At 38.6% G+C, this 18,545-nt stretch overlaps 1 protein-coding gene across 2 annotated transcripts in view; it reads right to left on the bottom strand.

Annotated features, from left to right (window-relative positions):
* LOC116721930 (phosphatase and actin regulator 1-like) overlaps positions 1-18,545 on the bottom strand; it is a 47,676-nt gene continuing 29,131 nt past the window's right edge. For both annotated transcript variants that reach the window (XM_032565965.1, XM_032565964.1), the window contains exons 3-12: positions 17,232-17,312; positions 16,142-16,345; positions 15,414-15,744; positions 13,467-13,666; positions 13,018-13,174; positions 8,684-8,739; positions 7,694-7,755; positions 5,673-5,813; positions 3,423-3,499; positions 1-2,257 (exon numbers count right to left, since the gene is read on the bottom strand). In XM_032565965.1, coding sequence (XP_032421856.1) covers positions 2,242-2,257; positions 3,423-3,499; positions 5,673-5,813; positions 7,694-7,755; positions 8,684-8,739; positions 13,018-13,174; positions 13,467-13,666; positions 15,414-15,744; positions 16,142-16,345; positions 17,232-17,312 — 1,325 coding nt within the window. In that variant the 3' untranslated portion in view covers positions 1-2,241. The remainder of the gene's footprint in view (positions 2,258-3,422; positions 3,500-5,672; positions 5,814-7,693; positions 7,756-8,683; positions 8,740-13,017; positions 13,175-13,466; positions 13,667-15,413; positions 15,745-16,141; positions 16,346-17,231; positions 17,313-18,545) is intronic.

Here is an 18,545-nt window from a genome sequence, read left to right as displayed (position 1 = left end):
TGCATTCAGAAATAGAATTTTATTGGCATGATGTGTTCCTTACATGGTATTCTGCGTTTCAGGAGTTAAAAAACAAAAAACAAAAACAAGACTACTTTGAGTCTCACCGCCAACTTGTTAAAGGAAACCGATTATTGCTGATATCATGTTCCTTGATTCCAGCAAAATGCCAAACCTCATGCTTGATCCACTGGCTCGGGTCGTGATATAACAACTTCAAAACAGTGTATGTTCATTTCTATAATGTTCCATTTTTCTGAATCTGCAAATATTTTTTTTTAAAAGGGGACCAACTATAGTTCTGCAGAAAGTGAATTTAACATAAAACACTGCATGTGTGTGTAAGAAGAGATGGCCTAATCAAATCAGGATTGTTTTCCACTAAGTGGTATTGATAAGAGTAATGACTGGAACAACACCCCTCTTCTGGCATATAAAACACATGCAGAACAAAGAAATTTAATGTTTTTCATCCCCAGATACCATCAGTTCACCCAACACTTCTTAGGTTTTTAAAATAATACAGAACCCATGTTCCTTTACAGAGATGAATCACAATATGAACAGATTCTAATCTCCGCTGCTGATGAAAATTTCATTTGCAACTTTTAAAGTAATACAGCATAAAAATAAAAAATAAGCAAAAAGCATAAGTTTTGAAGTACTGGCTTAGGGATCAGTTATCAGAAAAAACAAAAAATAACTTACAAATCCAAAAAAAAAAAAAAAAAAAATTAAGCTGAACTCTTAACAGTACAAAGTACATAAGCAGTAAAAGGTCTTCAAAATGGTCACTCAGAACAGAGTAAAGTTAGAGCCCGTTAAATACAGTCTGCATCACATACCATGACACTTTCATTGCACCTTGTCCGAACGTGTTGGTAAAGCTATCCAGGCAGATTTTACGTGGTCCTTTAAGGAAAAATTGTTCTGCAAAAACTCTGAAGGAAACGTCCATATAAAACAAACTGCTAGACCCTGAAGACAGAAACGTGTCTGCACTGAAAAAAGAAAAAGAAAAAAAAAAACATACAAATGGTGTGGGGAGAATTCATCTGAACCTCCTCTCTACAAAGGGTATTGCTTTGTTAAAAGCTTCAGGGACATGAGTATAAAATTAAAGTGTATAATACAGTGCACATTTCGAGCCAAGAATAAACGTACATAAGCAAACAACACACATAAAAAAAATAATAAAAAAGAGAAATGTGGCAAGCAATCACTTAATACTCTCTTCAAAGCGCTAGAATGCCTTTAGAAATTTAAATTAGGTGTTCATGGTTGAAGTGGTTCTATTAAAAACATAAAAATTGACCAACTAAAAAATAAATAAAACAAGATTGTTGTACATTAAAATCAGAAAATTTCTGTGAGCTGCAAATTTAACTGTAAAATGCATAAGACATTAATAAAAGTCATCTAAACAGGATTTTTTAATTCCCTAAATTTAACTTTCCTTCTTGTGTATCAACAAAATATACATCTGGAGAGAGTCTGGCAATTGTCCAGACTCTCAAATTCACAGTTAGCAATTAGATGTCAGCATTGCTGGTTACAGTTAGAATTGCACATATGGAGGAGCAGGATCAGGACTACATTTGACTCACAGAACTCCAGAGGGCGCTGTAGTCTGGGAAAAGCAGAAAGAAAAAAAAATTGCACATGATTCTAATGCTGGAGGCTTTTCCTCCTTTATGTTTCTTTCTTAAATCCCAGCAGGAACAGTAGAGATTGAGTCTCTTCTCACTTAATCAGCTTGGAACAATTAACTCTCCATCCTCACTCAGGATTGTCCACAAGAGCTAAAAAGAGTTCATAGTGACAGCCTAATGGAGAGGAGGGGATTAAAAACATGTCCACTGAGACAAGTAAACTGGTGTTGTTGATGAACCCAAGTAGGTTTGCCGCAAGTATCAATCAACTGCAAACAAGGACTCTTTCGGCTGTCCAGTCTCCACACCACTGAGCGCCAGCCTGAGAGCTCAGCAGAGAGGTTTAAGAGACAGTTGAATGAGCCCCTTACAGGGGCAATGTGCATTACCTAGAGTTGTTTTGTGCTACTATAAGGGACTGAACAGTGGCTGTCAGCATCTTGGTGTGCAGCGCTGACTCAGATGTGTAAATCCTGAAAAGGCATTTCAGAATACATGGCCTTATTGAAGAGACGGGCACCGTTTTACTGTCCAGCACTTAAGGTTCTCCAGAGGAGCAGACTGGATTGCTCGAGACAGTTGTGGTCTACTATGGTCTGTGAAACCTGTAAAAACAAATAAAAAAATGTTTTAGGTATTTTATTAAAACTATGCTCAAATTCATTACCCAAAACTACAAACATCAACACAAAGTAGAAAAAGTGAATAAGTGAAGTGGATATAAGCCCAGTTAAAATGGACAGAGAGCATCAGTTAACAGGAAGACTTGACGCAGCTTATCGGATTTAGGACTGGACCCCTGGGCCCCTTTGTAACACTTTATCCTTTGATCTAATCCATTCCATTGCCGCTGTAGTCTTCTGTTAGAGGCAGCAAAAGACCACAGCCATATACGTTTTTTTCCAAGATTGTCCTGCATTTATCTTCAGCCATTTCCCAGTCATCTTTGGTTGGCTTTTCTGTCTCTGCTGAAATAATAATAAAAAAAGCATCCCTCTAGACAGGTTCAGACCTGATTGGTCTCATCTGACAAGCACAACATTTTCCACATTTACTGTATCCCCTACATGGATCGTGGTAATCTGCTTCCTTCTTTCCACTCTTCCAAAAAGGTCAGATTTGTGAATTTCAAGCAGACTCTCCCGTCTGAGCTATAGATCTGTAAGGGCCCTCCAGAGTAACCCTTACCGTTTCTCTGATTAATGTCTCCTTGACTGGGCAGCACGTTTTGGCGGACAGCTATATCTTGGTGGGTTTGCAGCAGTGACCCAATCTTTCTATTTTCAGACAATGGAACAAGCAGGGTCGTGTGAGACATCCAAAGCTTATTAGATGGTTTTGTAACCTAATCCAGCATCAAACAGCCCCACGACCTCTAACACACTTTCACAAAATACTATACTGAAATTACATTACACAAAAGTGGAGTATTTACCAACTGGATGACTGCAGAAAGAAACTGGTTGCACAAGATCTTGCTTAGGGTTTTTAAGTTCAAGTACAAAGGGCTGAAAACAAATGCACACTACAATTTTCTGATTTTTATTTGTGAAGAACTTTGACTGTTGTATAAACCTTTCCTTGCACTTCACAATCAAGCCCTACTTTGTGTTGATCCCACACTTTAAAATGTAAAGTTTATGGCTTAAATGTAACAAAGTCTGAAAAGGTTCAAGGGTAACAAATACTTCTGCAAGATACTGTAACAATAGGGATGAGGGGTGCAATAATGTAAGGAAAGTCAGATGCAAAATGAATTCCTCTAATTACCTGGTTAAATGACGACTGGACTCATGGACTTCCATCTCGTTGCTCTTAAAATCATTGAGTTCTTTCCTGATTGCTGCCTGTAGACATGAAATAAGATTCAGAAAAGGAGCAATAGCTTTTCAGAAAAAAAACTCTGCAGTCTCTAAGCCATGTATTCCAACACTTTTTTGTGCACTTCATGCATTATTTATACTTCACTCAAGACCATGAACAATTCCACTGAGTTCTCTTTCCACACACCATAAGACCCACATATTTTCCCTCTGCAGACAATCATGAGCCCTAATATGATAAGCAGTCCTTTTCTGGTCCAATTATGCCTCTATGAATAAATTTAGAAAATTCAACATGCCTAAAAAACACAAAGAAATGTAGACCCTCTACAATAGCCACAGCCATTCATTCACACACACATATGATTCATTGGCATGTCATGTTCTCTCCCCTTTCCTATTTTTAACAGTGGCTAAGGTAAATGGGCCTCAGTGTTATATAATAAGTATAGGTTTGTTAAACAGTAAGTCATAGATTACTAATTACAAGTTTCTCAACACTTTGATCAACTTATAGTTTGCGAATTACATTTATTTAATAAGAATTGTTTAACAGTGCCAATACATGTGGCGTTTTATAATCAATTAATGTCAAATGTATTCTTTTAGTACAATTTCAGGTGAAAATGGTGGTCCTACACAAATATATATATATATATATATATATATATATATATATATATATATATATATATATATTCCAGGGGTTTTGAATGTGGAGATGGAATCATATGAGTAAACTCAGTCAATTTATAATTCAGGTCACCCAAACTGTAAATGCTTGTGTGTGCAGGTTTATGAAATACATTTTACTTTTTGGTCTTATTTTGATGACTCTTGAGTTCAGCTCCTAAACATCACATTTATGCTAAGGCAGTGGTTCCCAAAAGATTTTCTTCTGGGCTCCCCCAATGGTTCCCAAAGCTTCCCTTCCCCCCACCCCAACACCCCTTTCCCATGGATTACAATAAAATTCCCCACAAAAAAGAATAAAACAAAAATCAACTGGGCACACACATCGCTCAACCAGACATAAACCTATACACAAATTTTGTTTTCAAACTCCACTGAAGTTTATGTCACACTTCAGGTTGAAACAAAACACACTACAAACCATCTTTACGGTGAAACACTTTTGTGTAACAGTTTTTTTTTTTCTTTTCATTCATCCATACTGCTTCCAGCGCCCGCCCGCCCTCCCCCCCTGCAATAGTAGGCTACTGCGCCCCCCCTGGGGGGTGCACCCCACACTTTGGGAACCACTGTGCTAAGGAATTGTGGTTCTTAGACAATGGCATAAAAGCAAATATCAAAGCTAGGTTTCAGCAGTAGTAGTTCAGTAGTGGTTTTAGTATGCTTGTTAATTAAGCAAATCACATCAGCCCTCACCCTCTGCTAATGATCCATCCTCTGAGAAGTTCTGAACCCAGCTCACATACTGAGCACCGTATTACTGCGTCAGAAGTCCATGTCCGCTGAATTACTGCCTTTATGAGATACGTCTTCAGCAGTGGAAAAGTTCAGGACATAAATCGGTTTGCCAGGGGGACTTTAAATCCAATTTAAAATGTTATGTGTGACGGCAATCCAGCAAGGTGATGTTATTGCTTTACTATTTAACATGACTCAAGGGGACATCTAGGGCCTCAGGGAGCAAGTACTGAGGACAGCAGAACAAAAATTCTTTACCCAATGAAAGAAAAAGGAGAGGAAAACGTCAGCAGAATAGCACCATGGTTAGGGGTCCCGAAGCGTGGTTTATCCAATTATTCTCTTATGTAAAGGACTTAGTTGCGTAATAAAAATGCTGATTCCCTATGATGTTCTCAAGAGTTCCTCAGGTGTGACCTGGGGAGCTCTGAGTCACGAGTCAGCAAACTGAAAGAAGGCAAAAGATGCGCTCAGCACAAGTCTGGCTCTCATTAAAAGTCAGCGGCGTAGATCGGTGGACAGTCAGCAGCCGCACCGCTTCAGGATGTTTACTCGCTTTCAGAAACAAAACAGCTGAAGTGGAACATGACACTACAAGACAGGAGAAACATTAAATCTAGCTGAGTCATGGTTCGCCTGCGTCAGGGGCTACATCATGTGAAGCAGCCATGAGGAAGCTCAACTTCAATTTGAACAGAATAAAATTTAGGTTAAAAACATTAAAAGATTACATTAGTTTAATTAAAATAGCCAAAGTAATACTAGCCTTATCAGCTGCCGTGAGTCGGGTCCAGGGTTTGTCGGCTCGCCGGTCATAGTCCTGGGCATCCGAGACCTCTACATAGTCACTGAATCTGATAAGAATTTTGGCTTGTCTCAGCTCCTCTACAGTGGGCCTCTGGCTCAACTAGAACAGGAAGAAAAAAAAAATCTTATGAAACAGAATAATGTAAATCTATTTGAAGCTGCTGGATTAGACGGACCTCAAGACTTTTTATATAATCAAGCTCACAAAAGGAAGACTTGCGAATTATATGGATAACAGAGTTCTACAAATCATGCTATTCTGGACAAGACCTTCAAATTTTAAATCTTGTGCATCATCTTTAAAAACATCTATTTGAAAAAAATTCTAATCACCTTAAATGACCAGGCGAAAGTTCAGGTATTTAAGAAATAGAATTCGGTTAATAAAAAAATAGGATACTTCAGCTATTCTTTTATTCTAATTGGTTATAAACCAACCAACTAGAAAAATTACATTATAAACATTGCAAAACTACAGTATTCTTCAGCATCGTAATCAACATCTTTTACCTGAGAAATAATGACCGTTTATGGTCTGTTACTGTACTCAAACGGATGTAAAAATATATCTTGCTATTTAAAAGTCTGCAAATGATAACACACTTCACTGATATTAATAAAAAGGTTTATCCAAGTCAACTTAAACTTTCAAAACAATCATCCTAAGAATTCATCCCTAAGATTCCCAGAAGTTTTAATGCAGAATAGGAACCGGTGTTTTTAGAAATCAGGTTTCTGGTGGAATCCCCTTCAGAATAAGGAATACATTTTTATTTTCACATTTTGTTTTTATTATTTACAGAACTACATGCTGACTAAAATAACAAGAAGAACTCTAGGTCAAAGGGAAATTTAAGCCTCAAGTTTGTCAACTAAAGAACCTGTGTATTTTTATAACTGTGACAAATTCTCAATAATATTTAGTACTTGAACTCTGACTGGTCCATTCTAACAGATATGTGTAATAATTTGATTTAAACCATTTCAGTTTAGTTCTGACTGCATGTTTTCAGTTGTTGTTGTTCCGCTGGCAGCTGAACACCTGCCCCAGTCTCATGTCCTTTTGCAGTCCTTAAAGAGTTGTCTTTCAAGACTGGCCTGTGTTTACCTCCTGCCATGTTCCAATTAGTCCTGACCAGCTTCCCTGTCTCTGCTGGGAAAAAAAGTCCCCAAATCCTTAAGGGCAGCCACCACCGTATCTCATTGCAGAGAGAGTTTTTCACCAAAGTACTTCTGACTAACATTAGTCTGAGGGACTAATGTTAGTCAACTTCAAAGGACAGTGTATTTTTTGTCACTCTTACTGCTTCACTTTCTTTTCACTTAACTGGTTCTGAAGGAGCAAAGTGTTCACACCACCAGTTGGGAGTGTTTTTCTTCCCAACTATTGTTTGCAAAGAAGAATTCAGAGTTATTTGTCACTATATAGTACTAAATTAACCTTAAAAGTATAATTATGCTCCACTTTAATATTACATTGACTTAATTCAAACACTTTCTTACAGTAGACATTTCATTTATTAGATACCATGTTTGGAAACCCAAACATTTAGATTCTCTTAAAAAAATGCTAATTGATTAATATTTCTTTAACTTGGTTTTATTTCAGCTCAGCTCAGCATCTTAGCTCAACAACATTAGAGATTCTACTCCAGTGAAGTGTGTCTGCTGGTGAGCAGAAAGTGTTGCTGTATAAACAACATTGAGGGGAACAACACCTCTCTATGGGGTCAAAATATTTGGAAGCCAACATGCTGAAGGAGCAAGGGCAGCAAGGACACAAGGCTAACCTGTGAAAAAGCTAAAAAAGGAAAACAACATCAACAACAACAAAAAAAAAAAACATAATGCCAGCCCTGTAAAAGACAAGATTTTTTTTTACTGTTCTCAGTGTTTATTTATCCTGACCTTTCATTTGCTCCCTTCAGTGATTTGAACAGCAAGTGTGAGTTTGCACCTTCAGAGCTATTTCAGACTCACCTTTCGTGTCAGCCTTCGTTTTATTTCCCTCTTTTCCTCCATCTCTTCCTGCTCATTGCGAGCTGCAGAGATTAAGAGAAGCTGGTTTACTTTACAGCAGGCAGATACAAAAAGGAGGCTCTTTGTGGGATTTTAATGAAACTGTTGAAGGGATATAAACACTATTTATAGAAAGTGGCTCATTAGAATGACACTTGACTGGAAAATACTTCCAGTGTTTGCTTTAAATAGTTCAGTTATTGACCGTAATGCTGTTTGACTTGGGTTTGGGGAGACAATTATTGCTTTGTTCCTTTCAAGTCCTCTCTGTGTTTTACGGGGCCAGTAGTTTTAATTTAGCGAGTGGTCCACTGTAGATTTTCACCACATCACATGCACAAAAACATCAAACTCAGGAGGCAGTTACAGAAACAACCGTCAACAAGAATCCTCCTGGAACCCTGTTTGCAAAAGCGCCGCCAGTCAAACATGTACTAGTGCTCAACATGTATGCACTGCTGTCGCTGCTTCTGTATTCTAGATGGCTCCTTACTAAAACAGAGAAAAAAGCCGTTTGTTTAACCTTGGTGTTGGTGTGTGTGCAGAAGCAATGGATTTATCACTCATTTGTGCTTTCCTTCTGTGCTCTGCCTATCATGCAGGAGCCCCTGGGAAAGCAGGAACTGCTGGTAAGCTTGTCTTTGATGTGAAAGCGGCAAAGTCCCAGGCAACAGAGCTGCTTCTCGCTGATACGGTGTACGCCTGAACTAAGACACAGGTCTCTGTAGACACGGTTTCTCAGGGAGTCCTGCTGCATGCCTGCTACACGACAAAACGAATGACCAAGGAGGAACAAAGCAGCAAATGTTTGTCAATCGCATAACCATGTCAAACTGCTGAACTGCATGAAAAATGGGGTTCCCGGATGGCCAAAGTAAATGTTGATGTCATTTTATTTTTATGAATCTACAAATTCATAAAATTCAGTTTGGGGAAAATTCTAACACTTACGTTTGAGGATGTTCCTTTGCTCTAGTTCCTCTGCTGTTGGTCTCTGGCTCAAGCGCCTGACAAGAAACACATGCACTGTCAGAACATTACCCACTACAAAAGCTCAGGCCCCCAACCCCTTAAAAAAAAACAGTGCGCAAAATGGCAAAAGCTTTCATCCACTTTGCAATAGTCATGTGATGATTACATTTTGAAAATCTTCAGGTGAATTTGGATTTACATATATAGAAAACACTGGTAAAAGGAACCCAATGGCTTTAAAACTGATATTTGACTGTCCTGCAAAACCTTTTTTTTCCCTCCTTGAACTTTTTCCACATTTTGTAACCACAGCTTCAATGGATTTCATAAGGATGTTTTAATATTCCTACAAAAAACATCACATATTTGTGAAGCAGAATAAAATCAGTTTTCAAAATCTGTTACAAATATAAATCTGAAGACTGAGACGTTCATTTGTATTCAGCTCCCGTTCTTCTAATATCTGCACATAAAATCCAGTGCAACCAGTTGTCTAAAGGTGTCACTAAGGTAATAGATGTGAGTATTTTAATATCAGCATAACTACAGATGTTCTTTGAAGACCTCAAATGTTTGTTAGAGATGCTTATGAAGACCAAGGAATACAGTAGACAAGGATAAAGTTAAGAATTTGTTTAAATAGTGGCTCATGATTAAAAAACAACAACAATATTCTCTGCTCTGAATATTTTATGGAGCATACTCATGTTCACCTTCTGAAAAAGGAAGCTGTGAAAAATAGCAAACATACACAGACATGGTTGTCCTTCTAAACCTACTGGCCATTCAAGATTAACCACAGAAGCAGCCAAGTGGCCCATGGTAACTCTGGAAGAAAATTGACAACTCATGTGGGGGAATATGAGGGACAGAAACAAACCTTTTCTTAAAACAAAGCCAGATGTAATATTGTTTAATTTACCACAGAGCATGTAGGGGTCAGAATAGACCCATGAAGATCAAAAGTAAACCTTTAGCATGCATATGTTATGTTTGGCTACCACTGAACAATAGCCTGGTGTAAAGAAATACACCATCCCAGTGGAACATAGTGGTGGCAGCATCATGTCTTTCTTCAGCAGGGACAGAGAAGATGGGAAGAGTTTATATGAAAACTGACCAAGTTCAACAAAATGAAATTCTGAAATAAAGGCTTCAGTTTGATGTTGGAGTTTACCCTTCTAACCCTACAATAACCCAAACATAAAGTCAGATCAACTTGTATCCATTTGCTAGAATGGCCTAGTCAAAGACCATACCAAAATCCAACTGAGAATCTGTGACAAGACTTTCAAACGTTTGCTAGCAGATTCGTTCCTTCCCGTCTGACTTTGATTAATCTACTATGTAAACAAAAGGACATGCATAACTGCATGCATTAGTTTCTTTTACGTCACAATTATTTTCTGCTTTATGTTGGCCCAACACATACAAGAAAATTTGTTAAAAAAATTCATACAATTTTGTCGTTGGAATCTGACAATATGTGAAAGTGAAGTTCAAGACCTTTGTTCTCTTTTGCTCTCAAACAAGCAGCACATTAAAAGACTAATGTCAGACTGGTTTGAATCTGTAAACATCTTGATTTTCATCCACTCTCAGTGTAAGGCAAAAGCAACACATTGCAAAACTAAGTTCAGTAGGGGGAAAAAAGCCTCCCATAAACAGCGACAGAGCAGAACAGCCAGGGCTACTTCCCGCAGACACAATGTCTGCTAATCCTCAGATAACAGATCTTGACAATTGAGCAGTTCAGATTCTCAAAATGCACATGTCTAGCACTTGAGTAGATGAGCTGCAACAGTGGAAGAGCACGTCCAGTTCCATTGCTGTCAGCTAAGATCATTCAGCCGAGGCTGTACTGCGCCCAAGCTCACCAAAAAAGTGAAATAAAAATAAAAACAGCTGAAGTCTGAAAATATGCACTTTAGTCTGCATATGATAAAGTTTTATTTTTGCTGAGGCTGCAGACAATGTAGTTAGAATTTGGTGTCGACAGCACAAATCCATCGACCCATGGAAGCTGCTGCTACTGGTGAAATGGTACAAGTGGCCTGGGGGGCAGTTTCTTGGCGGATGCCTACCAACCAGTCATTGATTGCATGTTTTGAGCGATCAAAATTTTTTTGCTGATCATCATTATGTTGATCATATGTCTGCATTCTCTTTTTGCATGTTCTAATGGGTACAGAATTGTTGCTTAAACAACCACGTACCCATTAGTAACAATGAAGCATGGTGTAGGTGACTAATGGGTACATTATTGTTGTTTTCCATTTTTCAGTTGATTTAGGTGACTATTCAAAAGGTAAATCTAATGGAATAACATCCTATTTCAAAGGGAAAACATGATTTCTGCCTGGTTTCATGAACCAACGCATATATCTCAGCAGTCATCAGATCTAACTTCAGTTAAACACTATTGTAATCAGGTGCTAAACCTCAAGCCAAAATCCAACATCCAACAACATTAATTTTAGATACAATTAAGGCCAAGAAGTGCCCTACTTAGTATGAGTATGGCAAGTGCAGCTCAGAAAAACTTGGCTCCCTCTTTTCTCTTCCGTGTATTTATTCTCTAGATTTTTGACAGCAAGTCCCTGGAAAGTTAAGTAGTTGACATTCACAGAGCAAGTTCTTCCACAACTGACAATGAGATTTAGAATGAAACACCTCGACTTGGTCCCAAACTGAATAAAATACAAATAACTTCAGAACCTTTTTTAGTTTTTACTTTTCAAATGCTTTCAACACAGCGGTGGCTCAATTGACACCATTAAAAGATTAAATGCGAAACCTAACAGCAGCTTGACAGGGGCATGCCTAAACCTACCGAACCGGTGTCCAACTGAATGTATGAGAATTCATCAACGCAATGCAGTAATTAAAATCATCAAGAGCCATACCATACACTTGCTTTGATCTAGCATAGGGCAAATCAGACGCTATATAAATATAAATAAAACGCCTTTATTAGAGCTAACATCTGAGGAGACAAAGTCATGTAAAAAAAGATACAAGGATAATCATGTTCTTACATAACTTTCAGAGCAATAAACTCTAGACAAGCTCCTTTAGGTACAGCTTGTCTTTGCACCCCACTTTGCCTTAAGAACTGTCTTATTTGAGGCATAGATTCAACACGGTATTACAAATACTCCTCAGAGAATTTGGTCCATATCAAGGACTTTCAATCCCTGCTCTGTCTGTCTCCATTGTTGAGTCCTCGGGCAAGACAATTCACACGCCTTTTCTGCTGATGGTGATCAGAGGGCCCAATGGCGCAGGTGCATGGCAGCCCCAGTGGTGCAGCGTGGTAGCTCACCACCATCAGGGTGTGAATGTGCGCATGAACGGGTGACTGATTGCAGGTACTGTGAAACGCCATACAAGGCAATAGAGGCCATTTACCATTTGTTACTGAATTTCTTTGGATCTTGGCATGATGCCTAACTTTTGAGGATCATCTGATGTACTTTACTTTGTCAGGCAGGTCCTATTTAAGTGATGTATTGGTTGAGAACAGGTGGGGCAGTAATCTTGCCTGGGTGATAAAGGTGTGATAAACCACATTTAAGCTATGTTTTAACAGGGGGTACGGGCAATTTTTTATTTATTTTTTTCACAGAAAACCTTATAAGTTGTTTCTTCTTTAATAATAAACACCATAATTTAAAAACTGCACTTAGTGTTTACTTATGTTGTCTTTGACTAATATTTAAATTAAACATGCAAAACAATAGGAAATCAGGAAGAGGACAAACACATTTTCACACCACCGTATGAGCTCAGAAGATAAATACTCATTTGTGTGGTTTAAAGAATCAGCTCCAGCATCATGTGAGATTGTAAAATTGCTGGTATGAGAAAAAAAAAAAAAAAAAAAGATTTTCATTTCACTGTTGTGAAAAACTGGAGTGGAGCTAGTTTGGCACATGCATCACCGTGGTGATTCAGTGAGCGAGGGAGGAAGTCAGGCAGGAGGAAGAAAGAGGAGAGAGATAGTGAGCACACACTGGAGAGAAGACAAGAGAAGGAGACAAAAAGGGAGGGAGGATGCATCACTGAAATTAGGTCAGCTCCATTTTCAGAGACTTCTTAACGAGATAAAGCATGTCTCCTTATCAAATGTTTAGAAGACAAGATGAAAAAGCAAAAGGACAAAAATAGAGTTTGAAAAAAAACAGAGCGAGATCCGTTTTAGATCCCATTGCAGTTCTGTCAGCACAGTGAGCCATTGCCCATAAGTTGAAATCATATAAAAAGTTGTAGTAGGTGTAAAGTAATTGTATTTAGGTTAAAGTACAATTCACCTTGTGAGTTTGGTGCCTATTTGCTGTCTTGATTCCAGCCTCTCCTCATCTGTCTGCATAGGCAAGATGTTTTTCTCCTCCAGCTCTCTTTTTGATGGACGATTGCTCAGCTTGATGGCCAGAGAATCTTTTCGTAGCACTTTCTTAGCCAGAGTACCTTTAAAAACAAAAAGGCCATATTAATGATTTAAAGTTCTTTCATTTTGAGCCCAAACGTGAAAGTTTACGGCATACACAGCACATTCAGTAGTAAATGTCTTTCTCCTGAAAGACCCCATAGTTGCTCTTACATTAGAAGGGAGGGTGACACGAATTTTAATTTCAAAACATATATAATTATCCTGATTATAACATCTTACCACCACCGATCCATTACAAGGGCCTTAAATGTCCCTGGTAATTGATCCGAGTTTAAAAACTTGATCAATATAAGCTACAGCCTCGCTCACTTGTGAATATGGAGTCGTCGTCTTCATCATCTTCCTCATCGTCATCCACATCATCCTCTTCATCCTTGTACATACTGGGCAGGTCTTCGTAATCAGACTCGTTGGGCATATTCTCCTTGTCGTCTTCGTACTCGATTATTACTGATGGCACTTCTCTCCTGTCCAAGGGAGCACACTGAACACTGCCCAGTAAAGCAGAGCTATGGATGAAAAAGGAAATTTTGTTATAAATTTTATTTTTATTAGAGTTTAATCATCTGGTCTTATTAAAGAAAAGCATTTTTGATATAGAGTGACATGTTAAACGAACAAAAGATGGAATTTCTTTGGTAAACCTTATATTTGATTTTATTTATTCAATTTATTAAACCTATGTGTTAGTAAGAAAGCCTCAACAAAAAAAATATATAAAAGCACATTGAAATACAACATGCTGCTTGTTAAGCTTTCATTCTATCACTACATGACTATGAATATACAGCAGACATTTTCTGTAGTGATGAGAAAGGCCGTCCAATCAAACTGAAAGATGTATGGACATTGGGAAGTCAAATAAATGCAGATAAATTGACGAATGAAAATTAAAAAAAAACTGACCGATGAGAGAAAGGCAAAATGGCTCAACAGACAAATTGACAGACTACGAGTAACAAATGGAAGGACAAACAAACAAAACGATGGATCATCAGACAAATGAACAAAGCAGTGGATAATGGATCAATGGACGGACAAACAAATGGACAGAGGGACAAACATCATGAGAGGTGGAAGGACAAATAAATGGATTGATGGCTGGAGAAAAGGACAAACAGTTGGAAAGATGGCCAGGCACAAACAGGCAAATAGAGAAATGGACGGACAGAAGAACAGAAACAGAAGGACAGAAACAGACCTATGAATAAAAGAAACAGACCTATGAATAAAAAGACAAATGGACAAGGAAATGGGCATATGGAAAAATTCAACATTAATACAGGAGGCAAAGTGTGGAAATACTAACTTTTTCTATGCTCCGATTCTTTTTCTATACAAATTCAAGTCTGGAAAACACTTTGCTTAACTCCTATACTTTTCCAGACTAAGAACCCTGAGATTCTGCCACAATAAGGTAAAAACCTGTCCAAGTAATTCAAAAGAAATCCTGAAGAATAAACTTCCGTTTCCTGAGGCATCACAGGTTAACCAGCTGCATATATGACAGAATGATTAATAAACAGTCTGGTTGAAGCTTCTTATGATGAGCCACTCTTATGCAACCACTCCAAGCTTTTAGACTAATTGTGAGCTCTGTCAGGAGCATTACTTCCTTATCCCTGCCCAAACAGCTCTGGTGAAAAAACAGAGATCCTAATGCAAGAGGTTACATAATGTCCAATCTACTACCGTGTCACTCTTCTCCAAACATGAAGAAGCTCGGCTCTCGTCAAGAGCAGCTGGTCATGTTATGTCAGGCCAAACTGCTGGAGGGACGCCTACTCCATGCGCTTGTGCCCACACATACACACATTTCACTGAAAAAAAACCAGGGCAGGCTGCCCTGAGAGGCAGTGTGCTGATTTAGACCTGTACAACAGAGCAACAGAGCTGCCAGGATGCGACCTCAATGAAAACAGAAGATACTTTGGAAAATAAGTTAACAGTGAACTCAGTGCCAACAAATGGACAGAAAAATTCAAAACCGGAAAACTGTTTTTTTGTTGTTTTTTTTTTCTGCAGTTAATAAATGTTGTGGGGTATTTTTTTTCTTTTTAGAGAGGATTAATGCTAGTTAGAGGACTACAGACTTATTGGCTTTAAATTATGTTTCAGTTAGCACACATGTTCAGCAAAGTTCAGTCAAATCCAACTAAGACACTGTGAATCAGGTTATACAGGAAGTTAGACCAACATCAACTCCTAATCCATCCTTTCCTCCCCCCAGACAGATTTAACAAGACAGAAGCTGACCTTTCAAACCGCTGCATGGATAGTGCCAGGGTTTTATTGAGCTCCTCTATGATGCGGCTGGGGGCGTGCAGGCCGCCGTATTGGAGCTGGAGCGGGTGGCCGTGGCTCTGGTGAAGCCCGGCGAGCTGGGAGGGCAGAAGCGTGCCGTGGTGAGATGACAAACCCTGGGGAGGCGCGCACTTTGGCGGGAGCGTGCTAAGGGGGTTTAGGGAAGGTGACGGCGAGGAGTCCAGCCCGCCTGGAGGCACGCAGATCATCACTTTCTTAGGAGGCAAGGGTGGGGAGTGCTTTGCCCCGGGCATGCAGGGCAACTTCATTGGCTGGCAAGAATCTTGAGCAAAACAAAAACAACAGGGAGAAAAGGGAATACATAAAATTTAGGATGTGGTTGAATCAAATCTCTTAAAAACTGCCAAAAAAAGAGGGATGAACAAAGGTTGTAAATGGTCACACATGGCTACCAACGTCAATGCAGAGGGAGTGGGAATTAGGCCAGAAAAATGGCTCTTCCTGCACCAACAGATTGGTAATGACAGTGAGAGCCCAGCTGAGTTAACTGCAGGGGACTTTAATGAGACTACTATAATCCTATGAGCATGTGTGGTGCAGGTACAGCATTAGGAACGAGCAGTCACCGGTCATGAACTGTTAAGCTAGCCTCGTCATTATAAGATGACGAGGCAAGCTTATAATTAAGGCAGCAAATCCCAAGGAAACATTCGACTGACCTGTGCTATGGTTTGGGATCCTAGAGAAAGGCTTTGGAGGCAGGGCAGGAGGCTGCTTGTGGTAAAGTGGGGGCTTGGCTGGGGTCTCCTGATGGTCATTTGGAAAAGATACAGATTTCTTGATGGGCAGGACCATAGAGGTCTTCATGGAGGGTTCCTGAGGGCAAATACTGCCATCCATAGAGGATCGGAATTCAACAGTAGCTAAAGGAGGAGAGAAAAACAACAAAACAGAGCATATATTATCATCGAAAACATGCATTACTGCAGTGGTTAACAGTGAGACTGTGCTATTAAATTGCACTATGTGCCTGGAAAGTACATAATTCCTCCCCTTTAAGGCAACCTGGGCTTCCTGGAAACCACAGGAAAGTGACAGGCCGATTCCCTCTATATCAGGCTGCATTGAAGCAGTAATTTATGCAGTCCTGACCTAGTATTGCGATTATATACTGCACAGTGTATGGACACACTTTTCAAAAACTAAATTCTATGTTCTCATGAGCTTTATGCAACTTGCTAGAGCTTAAAGAATTCCTGAAACATTTTAATCATGTATACAACAGATCATGAAACGGTGGCAGGGAAATGGATAAACTCAAATTGTATTATTATTCTTTAGTCTCCAACTGCAGATTTCAAAGCAATTGTTTCTAAATGTTTGCAATAATCTTTAATAAGCATTTTCAGACATGTTCTCGAGAAAGAATCTGGTTGTACTCTCTTTAGTCTCACTGAGACGACTCTCCGCTGTCTGCAGCGTGAAATTTGAATTAATTTCTTACTCTTATTACGTATGGAAAAAAAGAGAAAATTTTCTTATCTTCTCTCCCCACATTTTGGCAAGAGCAAGTGGACTTTTACAGCCTTGCCAGCTTCTTTTTTTTTTTTTTCCTTTAAAGCCCTAAGGCACAGACTTTGTTCGACTCAGATACAGAATGTTTTTAATACAGGCTACTGAAATCCAACAAAATTTTAATAATGAAAGATTATATCGCTGGATGCTCCATGTCAAATGTTTAAAAAGGAAGATCAGAGAGCGAGGACTTATGACACGGTAAATAAAAGGGTAGTTCAGCATTCAACTCACCTTTTTCAAAGATCTCCTTCAGAACTCCTCTCTTGATGAGTTCATCTCTGCTCTGTCGCAGGGACATCTTCCTCTCCAAAGCTGGGAGTGTAAAAGGAGGAGTTAGTTAAATGTTTGTGAATTCCCACCATCCATAAACACATCACTATCTTTTGCATGTTTATTAATTCAGTTGGCTTTAGCGCCTTTTAGAAAGCACTTTATAAGACAAGCAGGTCCACATCAATCATACGCAAGTTCACTTACAAGCATTTCAATTTGATTATGCTCTCTAAAAAGTTATTTTTTATAGAAGGCCTGGTCGACTGTGTCCAGTTGTTGACTCTAAGAAATCTATTCACAAAATCAGGGTTTACTTGCAGTACCATTACATGCACAGAAACAAGATATTTTGCATCCCGTTGTTGAGCAAAATATGAGTGCTTTCAAAATGTCAAACATCACTGTATTGGATGTGTGCAGAAAGATGCTAGAGCTGCAGCTCATTGTTAGTGGTCGTCATGGTAACACAGTATGCTTTACTGTGCTTTTAAGGAGTTTAGCAGGCAGAAAAATAGATTTGACCTGTCCAGCAGAGATCAGTGAAATGAACACCATCAGCAGAGCAATTAAAGTCAGTGAAGCTGGTCTGTCGCTAACACTGCTAAAATACTTACTAATTATTATTTATTCAGCCAAATGCTGATGCGGTTTATTTTTTTTAGAAAATATTTTGTATCAAAGGAGGCTAAGAAAACAATAAGACATTTTGACTTTCAAACTTCACAGAAAAGCTTGAAGCTGCAGCAGGTAATCTTAATCAAAATGTTTTTTATGTAGTTTGTTAAAACTGTCACTATGCTGTGAGAGTATATAAAAGATAATTTGTGGGACAAAATATTACATATACAGTACATATATAAATAAAAAGACAACCAATCAGAGCCAGCCAGGAGGAAGATCTCATCACTGTCAATTGTGCTCGTATGTTAAATTTTTTTCACATATTATAGCTGCAGGTTAATTCACTGGTTTCAGTACATTAATGGTACCCCATGCACAGAGACAAACATTTCAGAAATGTAAGCCACGCTAATCACAAATATTAGATGCTAAAAATGGCATGAAATATAATATCCACAATTGTGTTTTCTTTATTTTAAAATATATTAGTAGAACACTGTTTTACAGTGACTCGTTTTTTACATGCATGGTGACATTAATTCTGATAATATAAATAAATAAATAATGACCACACTTGGCAGAAGGGCTAACTAAAAGATAACAGTTATCACTGTTCTTCTTTCTTCCTAAATTATAGATCTGAAACAGAGA

Source organism: Xiphophorus hellerii, chromosome 6 (assembly GCF_003331165.1).
Source record: "Xiphophorus hellerii strain 12219 chromosome 6, Xiphophorus_hellerii-4.1, whole genome shotgun sequence".
In the NCBI taxonomy this organism is placed as follows: Eukaryota; Metazoa; Chordata; class Actinopteri; order Cyprinodontiformes; family Poeciliidae; genus Xiphophorus; species Xiphophorus hellerii.
Note: the sequence above shows the minus strand (reverse complement) of the source record. Positions and strands in the feature narration are given on the sequence as shown.